Source organism: Glandiceps talaboti, chromosome 2, assembly GCF_964340395.1.
Source record: "Glandiceps talaboti chromosome 2, keGlaTala1.1, whole genome shotgun sequence".
In the NCBI taxonomy this organism is placed as follows: Eukaryota; Metazoa; Hemichordata; class Enteropneusta; family Spengelidae; genus Glandiceps; species Glandiceps talaboti.
In genome coordinates this window covers 16,279,484-16,298,569 of record NC_135550.1, presented here as the reverse complement: position 1 = coordinate 16,298,569, position 19,086 = coordinate 16,279,484, and the positions used below count along the sequence as shown (strand labels likewise).

At 36.3% G+C, this 19,086-nt stretch overlaps 1 protein-coding gene across 1 annotated transcript in view; it reads right to left on the bottom strand.

Annotated features, from left to right (window-relative positions):
• Positions 1-2,796: 2,796 nt before the first annotated feature.
• LOC144444755 (gamma-aminobutyric acid type B receptor subunit 2-like) overlaps positions 2,797-19,086 on the bottom strand; it is a 25,208-nt gene continuing 8,918 nt past the window's right edge. The window contains exons 5-17 of the mRNA XM_078134286.1: positions 18,318-18,425; positions 17,673-17,732; positions 17,284-17,469; positions 16,376-16,609; positions 15,531-15,597; positions 14,903-14,980; positions 13,897-14,047; positions 10,835-10,964; positions 10,324-10,431; positions 9,590-9,712; positions 8,814-8,960; positions 8,159-8,350; positions 2,797-3,009 (exon numbers count right to left, since the gene is read on the bottom strand). Coding sequence (XP_077990412.1) covers positions 2,797-3,009; positions 8,159-8,350; positions 8,814-8,960; positions 9,590-9,712; positions 10,324-10,431; positions 10,835-10,964; positions 13,897-14,047; positions 14,903-14,980; positions 15,531-15,597; positions 16,376-16,609; positions 17,284-17,469; positions 17,673-17,732; positions 18,318-18,425 — 1,797 coding nt within the window. The remainder of the gene's footprint in view (positions 3,010-8,158; positions 8,351-8,813; positions 8,961-9,589; positions 9,713-10,323; positions 10,432-10,834; positions 10,965-13,896; positions 14,048-14,902; positions 14,981-15,530; positions 15,598-16,375; positions 16,610-17,283; positions 17,470-17,672; positions 17,733-18,317; positions 18,426-19,086) is intronic.

The following is a 19,086-nucleotide window of genomic DNA, read 5'->3' as shown; positions in this document are numbered from 1 at the left end:
TCCCGCGATAAAGGTGTCATGTCATCTATTATTCATCTACGAGTGGGGACTTTGGTTTAATCTTTTAATACGGTACGCGTGCCGTTCTCGACATTACATAGTAGTATACTTTCTGGTTTGGATTCGAAGCCCTTGCTCTACGCAGTTGGTATTCGTGATTTGACTCGAATATGGGCTACGTTCTGATTTGAAGCCATATTCCTGCTCATGTATTAGGCGTTGCTACGCAATTGTTGTTGGTGTTTCGTTGAAGACACACAATAAAAAAAGTTAACCTTTTCCCTGAAATTAAATTTCCACACCACGACATCGGGAATTTTATACAAATTGTAAGGAGTGTTACAAAACTACAGTATAAATAATGGTACTTGACGAACTCACGTCAACAGTTTTTCTTCCACTGCGAGTGACGTTTTATGATACTCGGAGTCGTAGTAGACATTACCTCATTTATTTAAACTACTTGTACCTTCAAAATCTCCGTTTTATAACTTGTATAGCCTTGAGGATCGTTCGGTACCAAATTCTTGATGGGCTTGCCGTCTACGTTTAGACAGCGTCATCGTACAAGCAAATAAACAACGCTACGCACGTGTACTACTACAGTACATGTGACTCGGTGTCTCGAAAGTTCACGAAGGATCGAACCGTGATAAGCCGATCGTTAGAGTGTGGTTGCCACAATTTATAGGACCTTAACCCTAATAATATAATATAGTATGTGAAGAGGACGTTGTCAAAATCCACCAACGCGAAAGTTCAAAGCTAGTCTACGGCCACGTTCTGTGAAACTTACAGAAATGTAATACCCGGAAATCGCCGATGCAATGTCACGCATCTGACGTGAACTCTCAAGTCTCGAAGATAGCGTGGTTCATTTTCGATGCGCAAACAATTAGCCTGCAATACTGTTAGATATTCGAGATTTGTATGTTTTTTTACATGCATGGTACTTGAAAACCGTCATCTAATACATCGCCGTCGCGTCGGGTACACACTTGAAGGCTGTAGTGTAGGCCGCTTTACTGTAACGTTTTTAGCCGATGCACTGGTCAAAATCAACGTGCACTATAAGTCCAGGTTCAGAGGAGGTATTTTTTACTTTTTATTGGTTACAACCAAATTTACCGAGTTTGATTGGTTTTGTACAACAACACAGCAAAGAGATAATGTCACGTCAGTCATTGCACAGAGGCCTACTAGCTATGTCTCATTTGCATATGTAAAAACACTCTTCTGTAATCAACGTTCCTGTCAATCTTCTTTACGTATGCAAATCCTTGTACATAAACATTCAGGAATGAAACCATATAAAACACACATATCGTTAGAGTTCATGTCATTTTTTTATTTCAAATTTATTAATGGAAAAAATAAACGATTTTCAAAAAATCTTTTAACCTAATGATGGCACATACCATGAAGCTTCATAATGAGCAAAAAAAAAGGACAAAATTCATCAACGAACCCGCATCTCATCCTTATTAAATGCACATATATGTACATATATTTAACATTTGATTTTGTAGTTGGCTGCGTCACATTGCTGCACGATTGGTGAAAACAATCGCTTAGTGATGGTTGAATAGAGTAGCGGCTATTCATGGTTATATATGTACTATGTATTTCCTATGTTATATAACATTAGAAATACATAATACCGATGTAACCATGAATAGTCGGTATTCAATTCAACCATCATTCAGCGATTGTTTTCACCAATCGTGCAGAAATGTAACGCAGCCAACTATAACATCTAGAGTTACAGATAGGAACACTCTGTTTTGAATGTTACAAAGCAAGTAAATCGTACATTTAAGTTGCTCTAATACCATATCACTCTAATCATAGAAACAGACAATGAAAACGGCAAAGGATTGGCAAAGTTTTCAATATGGCTGGGAAATTGAAAGAGAAGACTGCCTGCATTTGATTAAACCTTTGGGCAATGTCTACTCTTCTAGCCTTTCAATAGCGAACATATATCAATGAAGTAAATTTTGCCAGAAAGCAGTAGTTATACCGTAAATGATGTCTGTAAACATGTCGTGGTCCATCAAGCGATTTGGACGGTTGTATCGTATTTGTGTTCTTGAGATCAATGATCGTGATCGGATCGGATATGAATACAACATGGATAGCACGACAGCAGGTTCAATAAACTTTTTGCAATTCGACGACCTTTGTGTTTTTCCATCCTCACTTAATTATGTTACGTCAGCGGTGTTGAGTTTGCGTTGAGGTTTGAAGCTGTAGATGCTGTCTGAAGCTGAGAAAAGGTAAAGAGAAAGAGAGACAGACAGAGGAGACAGACAGATAAATATGCATTCATTACATACATACATACATACATACATACATACATACATACATACGCACACATACATGCATGCATGCATACATGCATACATACATACATACATACATACATACATACATACATACATACATGCATACATACATACATACATACATACATACATACACACACACATACACACACACACATACATACATACATACATACATACATACATACATACATACATACATACACACACATACATACATACATACATACATACATACATACATACATACATACATACATACATACATACATACAGAGAGAGAAACAAGGAGTAATGAATAGAAAGTATGGTATATACCTTAGGTGACATTGTGTATTTGGTCTTCAAATCGCTTCAAACGGTTAAGCGTGAAAACATTTTCAATAAATACTCACAAAACATAATTATTGGCTTTCAATCTGTCACAATCTTTCCAAGTTCCGTCTCAATGGAAGTGTATACTTACAGACGGCAAATTGCATCTCCTTCGAAGGACTTCTAATTCTGCCTCTGCCTTTTCACACGTTCCGTTCCGATGTTTGAAACAATGTACACCATTTCCTGATAGAGCTGTACTTCTGCTAGTTGTCGCAATAGTGTTCGTATTGCCAAGTGCCGAGTCTGTTACGTTTCGATGCTCATCACGGACATCATACAGCTGGAATAGGAAAAGAAATTCTTCATTGCAAAAGTAGATAGTGTAATTCTTTTTTCTTTCGTTTCACACTGATTATTCAACTTCTTAGTCATACAGATTACACATATATCGCAAAAAAAGATGAAGACATTTCCAAGTGACCTTAAAGCTTGGTAACGCCCTCCTTCATACGCAAACAGAAATATGATATACTCCAACATTTAATGAAAGTCGAAAATGTGAAAGATTTAAATCGTTCGAGTCTTGAGGCAAAATACTTTGCAAAGTTAGCGCTTTCTGATCTCATTTCTAGTTGTGTTTTAAACTGTTAAAACGCTTGATATATTAAACAATAATTCGACGGGAACGAGTATATGAAATGTATTAAACGTGGTTGTGAATGTTACTGCGAAGTAAGATTATGTACCGCCGGGAGTGATTAGTTCTGTTTAATAGCAGAAGACTAATTTTGCAAAACATAAGCATGCAGTGCTCTAATTGAAAGAACTGTCCCTCTATCGAGGTTGTAATCTAAATTATGAATTGCACTAGTAATTCTCAAAACTGAATTGATCCGACGAGATAAAACCAATTAGTGACCAAAATTAAACCCTCGATTAATCCGGTAGGTAAATGAGTTTATTGTTTGCCAGTTTGGCTGATTATGGGCACGTAGAAACATGAGGAGTCATTTGCCTAGAATTGTATGCATATTGGAAGAACTACTACACACCAGCTACATAATTTACGATTGAGCACTACAATTCATTCTATATTTTTAGAAAACGATTGTCAAAACATTGAAAATCACGGTGTACAAGGAAGTATATTTATTTTGTTACAAATTTGATTTTATAATTTCCCCAAACAGTCTGATTATTTTGACGAAAGAGGAACATAATAAATAATAAACGCCAATATGAACTACAGTACACTTCCCTTTGTACAATTCTGTTTCAAAGAAATTAGTCAAATCTCTCAGGTATAAACTGTTAGCGTGATAAAATCTTTCTTGATATACTAATGTCCATGCATGTAAACTGTCTCCTACGCTTGAATACCCAAAGATAACTCATTAATTCTATTGAATGCCCAAACTAACTTCAATAAATTGTATAGCTAATGCCTTAAGCAGTTTTAATGTCAACGAGTTCAAAATGCATTCTTGTTAATATACAGGCTCTTGATGTAGCATATACAATGGGAACTTAAAATACAATCAACAACAACTTTCGCAAATGTCACGAAATAACTTTTGGCCACATACATTCTGAAGTGTTTATTGACTATACGTTCTTTTGTGTAATGACGTTTTATGAAATCTTTCTGACCAGCAGTATTGTTGTAGAAGATAAACTGCATACTAGACGATGTATGTGGTGTAACTGAAACATAGACTTTATTTATCAAAGATCTGAGTTCGGCCTCACGGCCTCACTCCAAGGCCAGAGCGATGAGTTTGATTGAATGGACTAGTAACATAGTAATGGTAATTCCCCATTGGGATACGCAGACAGTACAGGATCCTCAAAGTCGATTGTGTAAAGGACAATTAATGAATGGCATGCCTATATGTCCTGGTACAGTCTCATTTTGCATTAGCGAATCGACAAGAAAGCATCACAAATAAATGAATACATCAGAATGGGGACTGTGCCAGTTTAGAGGAAAACATGCTGATGTCATAAACGTTTTCAGTCTCATTTCAAATTTCAACGCTAGATTTCCACACCTCCTGTCGTTAATTTGACGCCTGGTGGTAGCATGGCATCGATGTCTCCCCATACGACATTTCATTTTCTACTGCACCTTTTGTGGGATTTTTCTATGCCTCGAGCGCCGACCACACTCACATTTTTAAAAATAATTATTCTGAACTATTGTGATCTCTGTATAAATGTCAATCTTTAAAAAAAAAAGATAAACGGATGTCGATAAGAGCCCTGAACGAATTCAAATCATTTAGGTGCACTCTTACTGAGCTGTTTTCGGTTACTGCAATATTCATTTGAACAATTGGAATTTCATTCACGCATCACCAGTCTAAAGAACCCCAGGGCAAGCCAGATCGTTTCCGACGTTTGCTAGATTTCGCTCGAATGAAGTTTTTTGCCAAATTGCCGGCAGAAGTTGAGTTTATGAACTCTTTCATGATATTCGACGATTTTTGGCAATTAGGCAATATTTTAAGAATGCAATTTTTCAAACATATTTTTGTACATACAAAATAAAAAACAAACAAAACGCACGAGCATGATAAGGCTTACAGATGTACCGTTTCATTTTAAGGAGTCATTTGCATAAGTAATGCTTTTTAAAGGTAATTAGATGGTATCTTAAGAACGCAGGCTTCCAATTTCATAAAATGCGACACATACATTGCTGACAATGAAGAGCACGTGTACTGTAAATATCGTCGATGTAACTTAGGGGGTGATATGCATAATTAATTCCTTTCGATAATTAGGCAATATCTTGAGAATGTAATCTTCAAATTTCATATAATTTGAACCATATATTGACAATAACAAAGTACAAAAGCGTTGCAAGTTTACAGAATGATGTAGCTTCTGATTTTAATCAGTAATTTGCATAAGTAAAAGTTTAACGTGAAATTTTCGACTGCACACTTCCAGTTGTGTTTGCAACAAAAGTTAAATTGAACACAATGGTTTACCAACACAGATTAATTTCCATTTAATGATATTTGTTGTCGCTTCTGAGCAATTGTGAACTTAAACCTGGTCTAGAGTATGGCCCAATGAGAACAAAGATCGCAAAACAGCTACTTAGATTGTTTGAGATATGCAACACGAAGAGTGATTGGTGGTAATAATTTGTGTATTAGACTCACAAATATGACATATTGTAATAACTGTACGTCATGATACAATATTGTATGGATACATGTTATAGTTAATACCTTCATTATTGTCAGTATATATATTACCATATGAAATTCACATATGAAATACAAAGTCTTTGTGAAATGATATAATTAAGCCTTATTACCGCACAGCAACAACATATATTTGACCAATTTCAATATTCAGTATTTGGTAAGCTTTCAATTTCAGTAATCCTAAAAGGGCTAGGTCAAAATGAAATATAGGTAAGACTTTACAAAATAAACTTTATGGACCACTTAAGTGACCTGTGGGTAGTATTTCCTTATAGAGGATACTTAATAAATGTTAAACCCCGCGAATGGAAACTTAGAGACGTACTACTCCACTGACGTCAATAGTTTTCAGACTTGGAGCTATGTACGACTGTACAGGGTAGCTATAACAACTATTTCATATAACTGCCTCAAGTTTATTTGAAAGAAAAATACTGTGAGCTGAAATGTACAGCCTTTCAATATTCAACTATTCAGTAACGCGAGCAACTTAGTATTCAAGTCATACGCATTACAACGGAAACTTGAAGATTGTAATCAATGAAGTGATATCCTGAATACAACACATTTCCTTTTGCAAGACTATCTCTTGCTACTCATGCTAATTTTGTAGGGGCCGCCTAGACAGCTAATTATTTCTCGCGATTTTATTACTATTTTTCTCGTACACGTAAAAGAAAAAGTTTAGGGTCGGCGTTGAAAACTTGGTGGTGTCGTGTAACCGGAACCAAACCATTTTTAGGCCTAGGCATGGCTATATACATTCACTGTATAATTAAACCCAAACAATTTAACTATAGCGGTGGTATAGTAAGCCGTGTATAGTGAGTTTGACTGAGTACAAAAGCTCCCAGTGTTATATTTCAGTTCAATTCATTTCCATTAGAGTAAATACGAATATCATGTTTTATAACTGATGACGCACAGCCTTTTGCAAAAACCGTTTAAATGACACAGAAGCCTGCCAATGATACGGAAGCCTGCTAATTGCGGCTTATTTCGACTTCCCTATATTATATATTATTATTACAATAATTTGATACACTGTCTGTTATAAAAGCTTAGCATTTGGGAGTTTGAGACACACACAATCCTGGTCATAAGAGCTTTATATTTCCCGTTTTATGCAACAATTTACTCTTAGCAGGATACATCAAAAGATGCCTCAGTTAGAGGCGACGAAACAATCAGTCCAGGCGAAACCACAACAACTTTCGTCTGTATCGACTGTGGTTGACGCAACCCTTGATGTCTTCTACTTTAGAGTAAATTGTTGCAGAAACACCCAAATGTTAAGCTCTTATTTATGACCAGAATTGAGGCGTTCGAAACACATAACACTGAATCCTGGTCATAAGAGCTTAGCATTTGGGGACTTTCTGCAACAATTTATCTGCAACAATTTACTCTAAAACAGAACGCATCAAAGGGCCGTCAACATAGATTGACAATACAGGCAGTCTTTACGACGGGTGTTTTCTGTGACTAATACCCCGTACAATTCTGAATCTCCGTCGCCCCGGCGGTGGCAGTCCCTTGATCATGGATGGGTAGGTACCCATGCTTGTTAGCGAAATTTCATATGTATCCCTTTTCCAGGACTATTTCAACGAAAAAGAACCACCCTTTTTAGTGAATCTGGGAGAAAATAACTGCAACTCTCCCCGCCTTCTTTCCGAAATCCATACACTGCACACGGTCCTGGATTACGGGTCTTCGCTCCCCGGCCTCCAGCGGGGACGTTGACAGAGAGAGAGAGAGAGAGAGAGAGAGAGAGAGAGAGAGAGAGAGAGAGAGAGAGAGAGAGAGAGAGAGAGAGAGAGAGAGAGAGAGAGAGAGAGAGAGAGAGAGAGAGAGAGAGAGAGAGAGAGAGAGAGAGAGAGAGAGAGAGAGAGAGAGAGAGAGAGTGAGAGAGAAATGAAAAGAAATAGAAAGTATGGTATATACCTTTGGTAACATTTGTGTATTTCGTCTTTTTGCAGCAGTGTGTAAAGCGGGATGCTTTGAACAAGGTGCGTCCGACTAACGCATCTTTTGATGTGTTTGTTTTTAGAATTAATTGTAGCATAAAACGTCAAATGCTAAGCTCTTATGACCAGAATTCACTGTGTCTCAAACAAGGATTGTTGTGTGTGTCTCAAACACCCAAATGCTAAGCTTTTATGACAAAGAGCATTATTCTGCTGCGTGTTCAAACAAACAAAAGCTCGAATTACCTTGTATTGAGTTCATATTGCATATTTATTGTTTGAAATCCGTTTCACTCACCTTGGGAACGAATACTATGCACAGAGATACCGTTGTACAAAACACAATACAGAATGTACTCAGAATGAAATGCAAATCTCTTTGTGTTGGACTAAGAAACATTGTAGAGGGAACTCCAATGCTGGAGAAAACAGTGACGTTATATACAGCAGAACCAATATATCTCGAGTCATTTAACAGAGAATATTTCACCTGGAAAAAAGGAGTGTTTAATGTGCATGTGAGTGCGTTTAGGAGATATTATCATTAGAATAGCCTCAGATCTTGATGTATAAAATTCTAAGCTGCATCATTGACATTGATCATACAATGTATATCGCCTAATCTGCTGGTATAATTACTAAATACAAACCAGTCACAGAATAGGCAAGTTTAAAATGCAACAGACATAAACGTAGATAGATATACTCATACATACATACATACATACATGTATACATACATACATACATACATACATACATACATACATACATACATACATACATACATACATACATACATACATACATACAATACATACATTTTATTCTTATACTGACTTATTAAGAGAACAGAAATGGGAAATGAAAAAATGCAACAGAATTAAATGCAAAAAAAACCACAGAAAACATTCTTTTTTATTAGGGAAAAAACCTAGAATAAATATTCTTACCTTCCGAGTTTCCCATGCTAGAAAAACTCCAAATAATAAAATAATCCCTTTGTAGCCAAATAATACACCAAGCCATACGGTTTCATATCTGGACTTACATTCTTCCAATTTAGGTATAATAACTAAATCCTCTCCATTCTCCTGAGGCTGCCATGTAAATAGAATATGATAAATCCAAACAAGTTACTGGCGTGATACAGGAATTCAAGATACTCCGTGTGTTGTTGTACTGGTATTGTATTTAGTCATCCGCCCACAAGCTTTGTGTTTGTACGTTTGTTTTGTTTAGTTTTGTTTTATCAAAGCCCAACATGATATATTCAGGATGTCTGATGATTTTAATTAAAGGGATTTATGGCTTAAATTTACTGCGTTTCGTAATCCTAATGGAATGAAAAAAAAAAATATGTTTAGGTCGTGATGGGGAATCGTATAGTTTCTATTGAGACAGAGCGCATTGTACCGTCACACGAAGAGCGCATTGAAACCTACTTTCATCGCAAATGTCAACTTCGTCTTTACTGATCAAAATAGTATGTCCAATATGATTTTGAGTATTAGATACATATATTTATAATAATCTCCTTATTGGGAATTGTGGGTATCTTTTCAATCACATTTGAATCAGACGAACTGAATTTACTGAATGTGTTATTTTGTCACATTCTGAAAATGCCAAATATCAATGAAATGTGAAGAGGCCGACCCGTGCCATGGTCATGCCAAGTGTAGTAATAAGGCAGGATGGTGTTTGTTTTAACTGAACACAATCATACCTGCTTTGGATACAAATGGACATGCAGAACGAATGGGTCAATGACCGTCCACGATGTCAAAATAACGATGTCGACTAACAGCAGCAGTAGTATCACACCAAATAAATGCCAATCTCTGATCCTCTAGAGAGAAGGGTTAGAAACGGAAAGATATTTGAAATTTGTCATTTATTTATGACAGGAACAAAGGTAATTATACATGTGAATATAAAACAGTAAACCAAGAAAAAAACCAAATAACCCAAACCCAGTGGCTGTATGGATGAGGATTGGGTATTTATTTTTGAATTTTGAATTTATAAAACAGTTTCATCATGGATTCTTACTTGGAAAATTATTGTGAAGCAAGTACTTGTTTGTAACTCAATAAATTGTAAAAGATTAATATTGTACGTACAATAGCAGAACTTTTTACATCTTTCAGCTTCTTGCAATGTATTCAGTTGCAAAGAAAGACTTGGTCAATGTTATAATACATTGATATTTCAAGTAGGAAGTCATGACAAAATTGTATTATGAATTAAAAATCCAAAATAAATACCCAATCCTAATCCATATGGCCACTTTTAATATATATTGCCACCAAAAAGTACAAAAGCTGTTTGCTCTATTTCTATATACAATGTAACTGTGCTATATACTACATCTCAGATAGGCTTTTTCGGTTTTAATTGTTGTCTTTATGTCCTTCGCATACCAATACCATAGTTCGAATTCAAATGAAACGTACTTACTAGGGACTTTCGTGACTTGTGAGTGAAAATCTTATGCACACGCCACGTCTTACTAAACAACGCACCAAACCCAACGGTGAAACCAATTGAGAGGAGCCAAGACCTGACCTATATGGATGTCAAGAATAATGGCATGGTAAAAATGATAATCACTAAATCATCATTTCCTATAACGAAAACTATAAAAGGGCAAAAATAATTTCAAATGTTCATTGATGGGTCTGGAATGGCATATCGCTACGAAATCTGAGATTGCTAGCAGCGTATGAAAATCGATAATTCTGTCAGCATTTATTCAACCATATCAGTATTTAATAGTTGACTCTGTCTGCCGCCCATGAAAACCTGACAACTGGCAAGATCGTCTCGTAAGATATGCTTGTATTTGTTTGCATACGTTCTGAAATATTGAAATTGAAATTTATTTCGCATTTAGAGGCCATCGGCTCAAACTACATCAACAAACAAACAAACAAATAAAGACATACAGTATTATAATGAAATATCTTACCATGCATATTCCAGACTTGTATTCCGATGTGACTAGACTGTCCAGCCCGCAGAATATCGCAGATATATAAACAAGTATTCCGCCAGCTACTGTCAGATTATTCATATTTGGGCTCGACAGTTTAATATGTCTAGGAAATGAGAGTATAGAGTATGAAGACCAAAGAAAAACGTAAATATAATTTTTAAAAAAAATATATGACGCTATGAAAACCTGGAACTCACCCCACCCATTGCAAAGACGACAGCAAACAATTGACAGCGGAGTGAAATCGTTATGTTGTCTCTGTACTGTGCTTAAAGTGACGATGCAATAAACTATTCTGTGATGATTTTAATGGTGCATGGACTTATTGATTGCAGTGATTATATTGACATGTAAGTGACCGGAGTAGTATAAAAGTTCCTATCCTTAAATTTGAGATATAGAAGGAGTTAGAATCGACCATTAAAACCAAATATTTATTGCACGCGCGCATGGGTTCTTTCCTACGAGAAGTTGATCGAAATCGTACCCCTGGAAATAACAGGGAATCTACAGGTTGTATGTTCGAGCCCCGTCTGTTTGTTTCTGAGTGGCTAAAGTCCTTGGGCAAGATTTGAACCACGACTGTGCCTCAGTCAACCCAGCTGTATAATTGGGGACCTGGTAGGATGTAGGTTGCAATGTGAAGGCTTTAATCCTATGCGCTTAAATGGCTGCAATGGATTGTATGCTCCCCGGGGAGTTGAGGAAGACTAAAGGGCCGTTGTGCCGTTCTGATCCAAGCCAGGGGTAATAATTGTAAAGCGCTTTGAGCACGGACTGTGAAAGCGCTGTATAAGAACCCAACATTATTATTATTAATGTCTAGTGAGAATTTGGAAATATTATTCCTATATTGGCATGTCATCAAAAACACTAGCAGATTTTCTTAAATATGTATGTATCCATCTGAACAACGTTCCGAATTTTGAATTCACTATTTATCGATATAGAGTAGGTGCTGGTTCACTTCACAAAAGTCATTGAAATCCCATCTCTTGAAGATATTGGATCACCGCTTCACAAAATAGTATCTACATTCAGTTGAGGCAATTACTTACACTATTTTCATGTCTCCTTTCATTTGCTTCAGTAATTTTACTTCAGTCATGTATACTTGCCAACCTTCATTTGTATTCATGATACAGATACTTTTTATATTTTAAATGTTCATTTTACACAGTCATATCTATATTTTTACGACAGTATTTTGTCAAAGTAGATTCATATGTCTGTCTGTCGTGCGTGCGTGCGTGCGTGAATGCATGCATGCATGCATGCATGCATGCATGTATGTATGTATGTATGTATGTATGTATGTATGTATGTATGTATGTATGTATGTATGTATGTATGTATGTATGTATGTATGTATGCATGCATGCATGCATGCATGCATGCATGCATGCATGCATGTACGTACGTACGTATGTTTGTATTCACCCACCTCGATATCAAGTTTTTACTGTCCGATAGATCAGGATTACTTCAAATGTTCAATTATACCCTACACTAGATAATGACTGGCGTCGTGCATATATAGGCAGGGTATCACCACTGTGACATATGTACTATAAGTAAGTTCATTAGAGTAGAATACAGTCTTGTAGTAAGACATTGGTTCTGTAATTTGGGGGTTGCTGAATAAAGCTCACAGGTAATGAGTACCTCTGTCTGGATACAGCCCAGTGGCCAGGCGGACGCCATTACAGAACGTAGAATAGCCGTAGGGGTCTAGAGTCTAACAATTAGACAAGGTAGCTATAGAATGCGCTACCGGGACAAAGTTCTTCAATCCTTTCCAAATTTGTTTCTGGCACTTTTGGAATGAATAAAACATATTTGTGGGTTCGCCGTCCTGTTTTCAAGGATATCACCAATCTTTTATTTTCCTAAAGAGTTAACATAGTATTCGGCGGCCATATTGGATTATATCATATTGGATAAATTTTGATATAATTTGACCTCTATTTAAAAAATGTGTCTGGTGACCCCAGGTCTTATTTTTTATTGATTTCAACAGAAAGTTAACTGTTGAAGCTGAGTTTTCTTGAACAAAGTCACAACAGCAGTTTAAAAGAGTTTATTTCCAAATCGCATTCTAAGTGAAGCAGACGGCCATTTAGTTTTTAAAAAATGCAAGCTTCTCCAAACTCGTCAGGCTATATATAGGCAATTACACCAAAAGTACTTATCAACATTAAAATATTTCCTGCGTGTTAATTTTAAAAATCCATTTTTTTCCAGATATATGAAGAAAGGCAGTGCATAAATGTTGAAGACGCGGAGACGCCTAAATATATGTAAAATGTTAATGATACATATTTATCCGCCTTGGCAAGAGGTACTACAAGAAAATATATGGTTGTGAAATTACTATCAAGAATGTGCGAGAGACTATCAACTCTAAGGAATATGCGTGTATTTATAAATGAAAGGTATGAATGTATTATGTAGCCAAAAATGTTACGATTTCCAGTCTTACTGATGTGTCGCGATTTGCTTAAAATCGAGTTTTTTGTCCCCTTTCTAGTGGATGGCATCAGAGAATGTTCTCTCGTTTCAATGCCTTGTTGCAGAAATTAACCCCTGGGCATGGATTGAAACGATTCGTTGAGCTTTCATATATTGGAACCGCAATTTATTTGGCGTAAAGGTTGCGTACGTGAATTTTTACAATAGCACGCAGCTGGATCAACGCAACAACCTCGATTTTAATCTCAAAATGTATCCTAAATCCGAGAATTGACGCAACATATATATATATTTTTGTTTACTAGAGAATGTGTTTATTTCACCGCCTCACCGCTTTAAAGTAGATAAACCATTGAATTGACACAGCTTGTTAACAAAGCATTTTTCTACTCCGGTAATTTTTAGCGAATGCATCACGAGTTTCCAGCGTTAATATTGGATCAACAGCCTTCTTTGAACCTCTTCATGTACTTCGAATTCTAACTTCGCTTGTACATGTGTGCAAGTTGATTTTCGAATAATTAAGGAAGATACTTGACAATACAATTCTGGTCTACACTAACCTTTGATTACGATGAATTATATTGAAAGTAAGGTAGTAGAGGGCCATAGTAATACAACACGTTATTAGTATACAGATACCGTAGAACAAAGCTCGATTCAGGTTTATAGACACAATCTCGTAAATCGTTTCGTCTCGTGGCACCTTTCCACCTGAGAAAAGAGACATATGGTCAATGAAATACAAATATATGAAAACACATCATGTACAGTACCATCTTCAATTCGGTTCAGTATTCTTTTAGTCAATAACTGTAGTGATGCATTTTTTTAAAAATCGTTTCTCTCAATCGATATATCCTTTTAATGTATACAGAACTCATGACCCTTTATTGCAGAGAATGAAAGCGCCACTTCATATGTGAAATGTATTCCTTAACTGTCACTCACTTAGATTAGGTACAAATTTAGGTTTACTAAGCGATTGAAACGAAAAGGATGTACAACACTAAAGATACTGTTCAGTTCTGTTATCGATAATCAAGATGTCGCAACTAAATCAGTGTATAAATTCAATTTCTCTAAACGTCCAAACATGTCCCTATTTCTTTTCATTATGTAGATTATGAAAGAGTCTATCTAACGTAACAGAAACCTTAGCTGCACTTTTTCGGCAGATCTGGTTTTAAAAGAGGCCTGCTGTATACTGCATTCAGACCATTCTAGGAAACAAATACTAAGTGATAAACTCCGTTACAAAATAGCCTTAACATTGTCCTGGCAAAGATAATAGAGGCGCGAAGTTCCTAAACTTGTTTTTCGCAGGATGTATTTGGCCACTGTATACTGGCAAGCCTCTATGTGCCAGATAATCCATCCAATTCACCCGGTGGAAACATGGCACTTCTAGGTCAGCCATGCATATAACACAGAAATCCAGCCAACAGAAAATCGGTCTTCCCTTTTTGGAACCTTTTAATGCACTCGACAATGTGTTGTTTCCAATGTTAAACTGACAGCAAATAAATATTTGTTTGTACGCGTCTAATAGGACTGCAGGTAACTTACCTTTCCAATACAGACCAGTCGTCCAGGTGTATTGGTCAAGCTTTGTATCATAATAACCTTTCTTACTGACCAATTTATCTATAGGAACAAAATAAACAATATAACTATTTATATTCGTACAACAAAAACACAATATTTAGATATATGACAGCTGTTTTCATTGATAACACACGCCCAACAGCATAATTTTATATTTCTTATCACATTCCATAAACTTCCTAGACCTGGATTTTCGAGTTGATGTGATGTTTAGTTATATAAAGGACAAGATAATCAATGTAGAAAATTTTAATTAAACTGAAATTCATTCCACCACAAAATGAAAACAAATTTAAAATAAATAAATTGTTTGAAAGTAAAACCAAGGAGAATTGTGGCGAGGGTCATGGAAATAGTTTCCGAGGAACTAATCAAAGACAGTCCATAAACCAAACGTCCATGAAAATTAAGGCAAATTAGGGGTACGAGTTATGACAACAACAAATACATTTCCTGTGAAGTGATGGAGATTGTGTTGGTGGTAAGTTTAATCGACAGATGGACACAGAGAAAGACTTACTACCACGTACCTTGGAGATAATGTTAAATGTAAAACACGTATTCTAATCGTTATTTATTTCATTCTCACCTGCTTCTATCTGTTTAATAGCTACCCTACCACGCCGGTCTCCTGTATCAGTATATATGACTGGTCCCTGTCCAGAGATGGTATGAGTTAGTCATGGAGCATTGTGGTCGGGTAAATATGAAATTGAAATCTATTCTTTGTCATTATTTACAACGATAATAACAAAATATGGATGAAGTACGGACGAATAGACGGAAAATGAATTGATTGGTTGATTAATTGGTTCAATGAATGACTGATAACAATGAACGTATGTATGTATGTATGTATGTATGTATGTATGTATGTATGTATGTACGTACGTACGTACGTACGTACGTACGTACGTACGTACGTACGTATGTATGTATGTATGTATGTATGTATGTATGTATGTATGTATGTATGCAAACATGAATTACGTACGTATGTGTGTGCTTTACCAGAAAAAGAAATCTTCTCAAAAGTATTATGTTTAAATCTAGATACAACGGGTAACTGATGAAAAAAATATTCAGATGTGCAAAGGGCCTCTGTCAGATAAGATGCGCGTGTACATAGGGAGAATTTCGTTCCATAAAAATCCATATTTTACTAGTGATACAACAGTTTGTGATGGGCACACTTTCCAGAACTAAATGTAACCCGTTGGTTGACAACTTTAAAATTGCAGATTGAATCAGTGGAGTGTAAGCTTAATACAGAAACGAAACACAACTGACAAAAATAAGGACGTCGCCATCTATATTTTGAACGACAAAGTCGCATGCATGATATCATTTTTACGTCATTTAGTTTCCAATATATCTGACACAAAGATAAAAGATCCAATCAGAGAGAAAAGTGCTGAAATAAAATACCAATACCGATATGCCTTCGAATTCTAGGTCATTCATTGCCCTAGCTATGACGTCAGCAATTTCAGAGTCTTCATACGAGAAGTCTTCTAAATGTCTGTTGCCTGGAAGGATTTGCATCGACTTATTTAAGGCTAAAGCAATGGTCCACATCGAATCGTAGGCCAGAGCGCTGTATATAGAGGTAGGGTAACCAAGCGATGCTGTAAGGTTTTCATAATGCTCAAGAAATTCGTTTCCGGTCTGAAAGAAATTTGAAAAAGTGAGTTCAACTGTTGTATTGGTTGTCTAAGCTGATATTAACATGTAAAATGTCAAACCAGTGAAACCATCTTTGACATGAATACTTCAATGTTTTATGAGCCTAGAATGAACGACTCGTCGTTGTTGGCGCACCTTTACCAACGTCAAACACAACTTTCGTATCATGCCCTATCACGTTGCGAGCAACACGAGGGGAATGCCCCAAACGACAAACCATTCACTCGATCCAAGCCTGAACTTGAAAACCAACAATTGCATAATCTGCAATACATATTGGCATAAAATGTTCGTGTCTCTTTTGGTGGGAAAGTTCTTGGTTCTGACAACAATTATAAAAAAAAAATAATACCATTGACCGGAAAGGAAAAGGAAACCATAAACAGCAATATTCAGTGTTATTTCTTTGTGAGATATCACAAATTATACTGCACCATTTTGTATGTTGCCGAAGCAACGTCATTACATTGTCAAACACGCTGTGTCGTTCCGCCGTCATACATAAATACACCGAGTTCAAAAACATGCAGAGATACATTATTAAAATTGTTTCGGAAGTTCAGTCTGCGATGCAAACAATTTGCAAGCCAGATAATTTGTGAATGAATATTCATGTTTTGATCCAGTAATTAGAAGAACACACGAATCAGTCTTACCAGTCCTGAAACTGTAATGAGATCGTCACCACGTATGATTTCCTGTTCAATAGTTAGAGCGCCCTCAGTGATGGGTATTACTTCTTCAGGGGTACATTTGCCCTCGACTCCTGCAAACATTGTTTTTGTAGATAATGTGGACCAGATGATGACATACCGGGGCCCAAAAAAGTTGTTCCTGAGACACTGAAAAAAGTTAAAACGGAAAATATAAACGCCGCTCAAAAACAAAAGCAAATAAATGTTAATCACTGAGGGCGGAATAACCCAAGATATGATATCCAAGTGAAAAATCAAAAAGTAAGTGCAGATTATGTGTTAGATAATAGTATATTAAAAATCAGACAGAAATGGCAATAAGTCAGGGAAAATTACAGTAGTTAGCTTACCTCACAATAAAATTCACCTTGTTGATATCCGATCATAAGTATGATTCTCACATCTAATTCCTATGTATTAAGATAAATTTATCATGAAACATTTTTTTAAAAAGTGGTTTGTAGCAGGTTGTGTGGAAATAAAATGGAGGTAAATATTGAACCAGAATGCTCTGTCTCCCTACCTACCTACCTGCCTGCCTGCCTGTCTGTCTGTCTGTCTGTCTGTCTGTCTGTCTGTCTGTCTGTCTGTCTGTCTGTCTGTCTGTCTGCCTGCCTGCCTGCCTGTCTGTTTCTATGTACACTATCCAGCCATTACCTCTATTGACAAACCTCGAATCGTTGCAATTCACTAGTTCTCCACGTATGTAAACGCATGGCCATTCTTATTATGGTAATCGATATCGTATTGCATATATTGCACGACTTCGTAAAACTTACACGGTTCAGATGGTTTTTTCCTGGTGTGTCGTGGTACTTTATGCTATTATTTTGAGGTGTATATATAATAAATACACAAAAAAGTGACAGTTCAAGTTTTTGTGAATGGATGTTTTGTGAGTTACATTTGCAATTCACGCTGGTATATACAGAGCAAGTCATATTCCGTTTCAATTAGTTGCATCGTAAAAGACATTGGTACTTCGCTTAGCTTACCTTGAGACGTTTCACAATATCCGTCATTGGATCGTTGAAGCTGTATGTTTCCAAGGTAACAAGCGTCATATTTGAATCAACGATTTCTTGACTCAATTCCTGGGCCAACTATTTAAAAGTAAAACAGCGGTAAAACAGAATGACGTCTTTGAATCACTGCTTTGTTACGGAATATGAAGACAATCGCGATGACACAACTGTGTTTTTCTCAATTTACTGACTCAGAGCAGGTCGTATAAATGTTATTTGAACGTGGGAAACTTCACCTTTGATAGTTTTTAAAGTTATTGCAAACCCTTACGACCGTTCTGTCACGGGCATTACAATTCCATATACGGGTTTTACTGCGAAATTCAGTACAATTTCTCACGTTACTCTTACAATTTGTGCATGAAAACTTGTTCATACATTACTGTTCTAAAGACCATCCGGATTTTGAATGTGTACGTTTGATAGTTCGATGACCGGTCAAAACTGTGGCTAGAGTATACATATATTTCCACCCCGACCGTGAAAAACCATTTTTATTGAACTCAAGTGGTTCCTATGTCTGTTATATGAATGACGAAGGCTTTTGTCCAGAAAAAGATGTACCTTATAAATTGCACTGTACGTGGTGATTTGTTGGCACTGAGTATAGCTCTGTGGAGACTGTCTCTGTTGAACTGTTCCACAAGTCTACTATACACTGAGTTTGAAACCTAATGTTAAAATGTAGACTCATTTATTTGCTATAGCTAGTAAGAATTGTGCATTACGACAGTACATT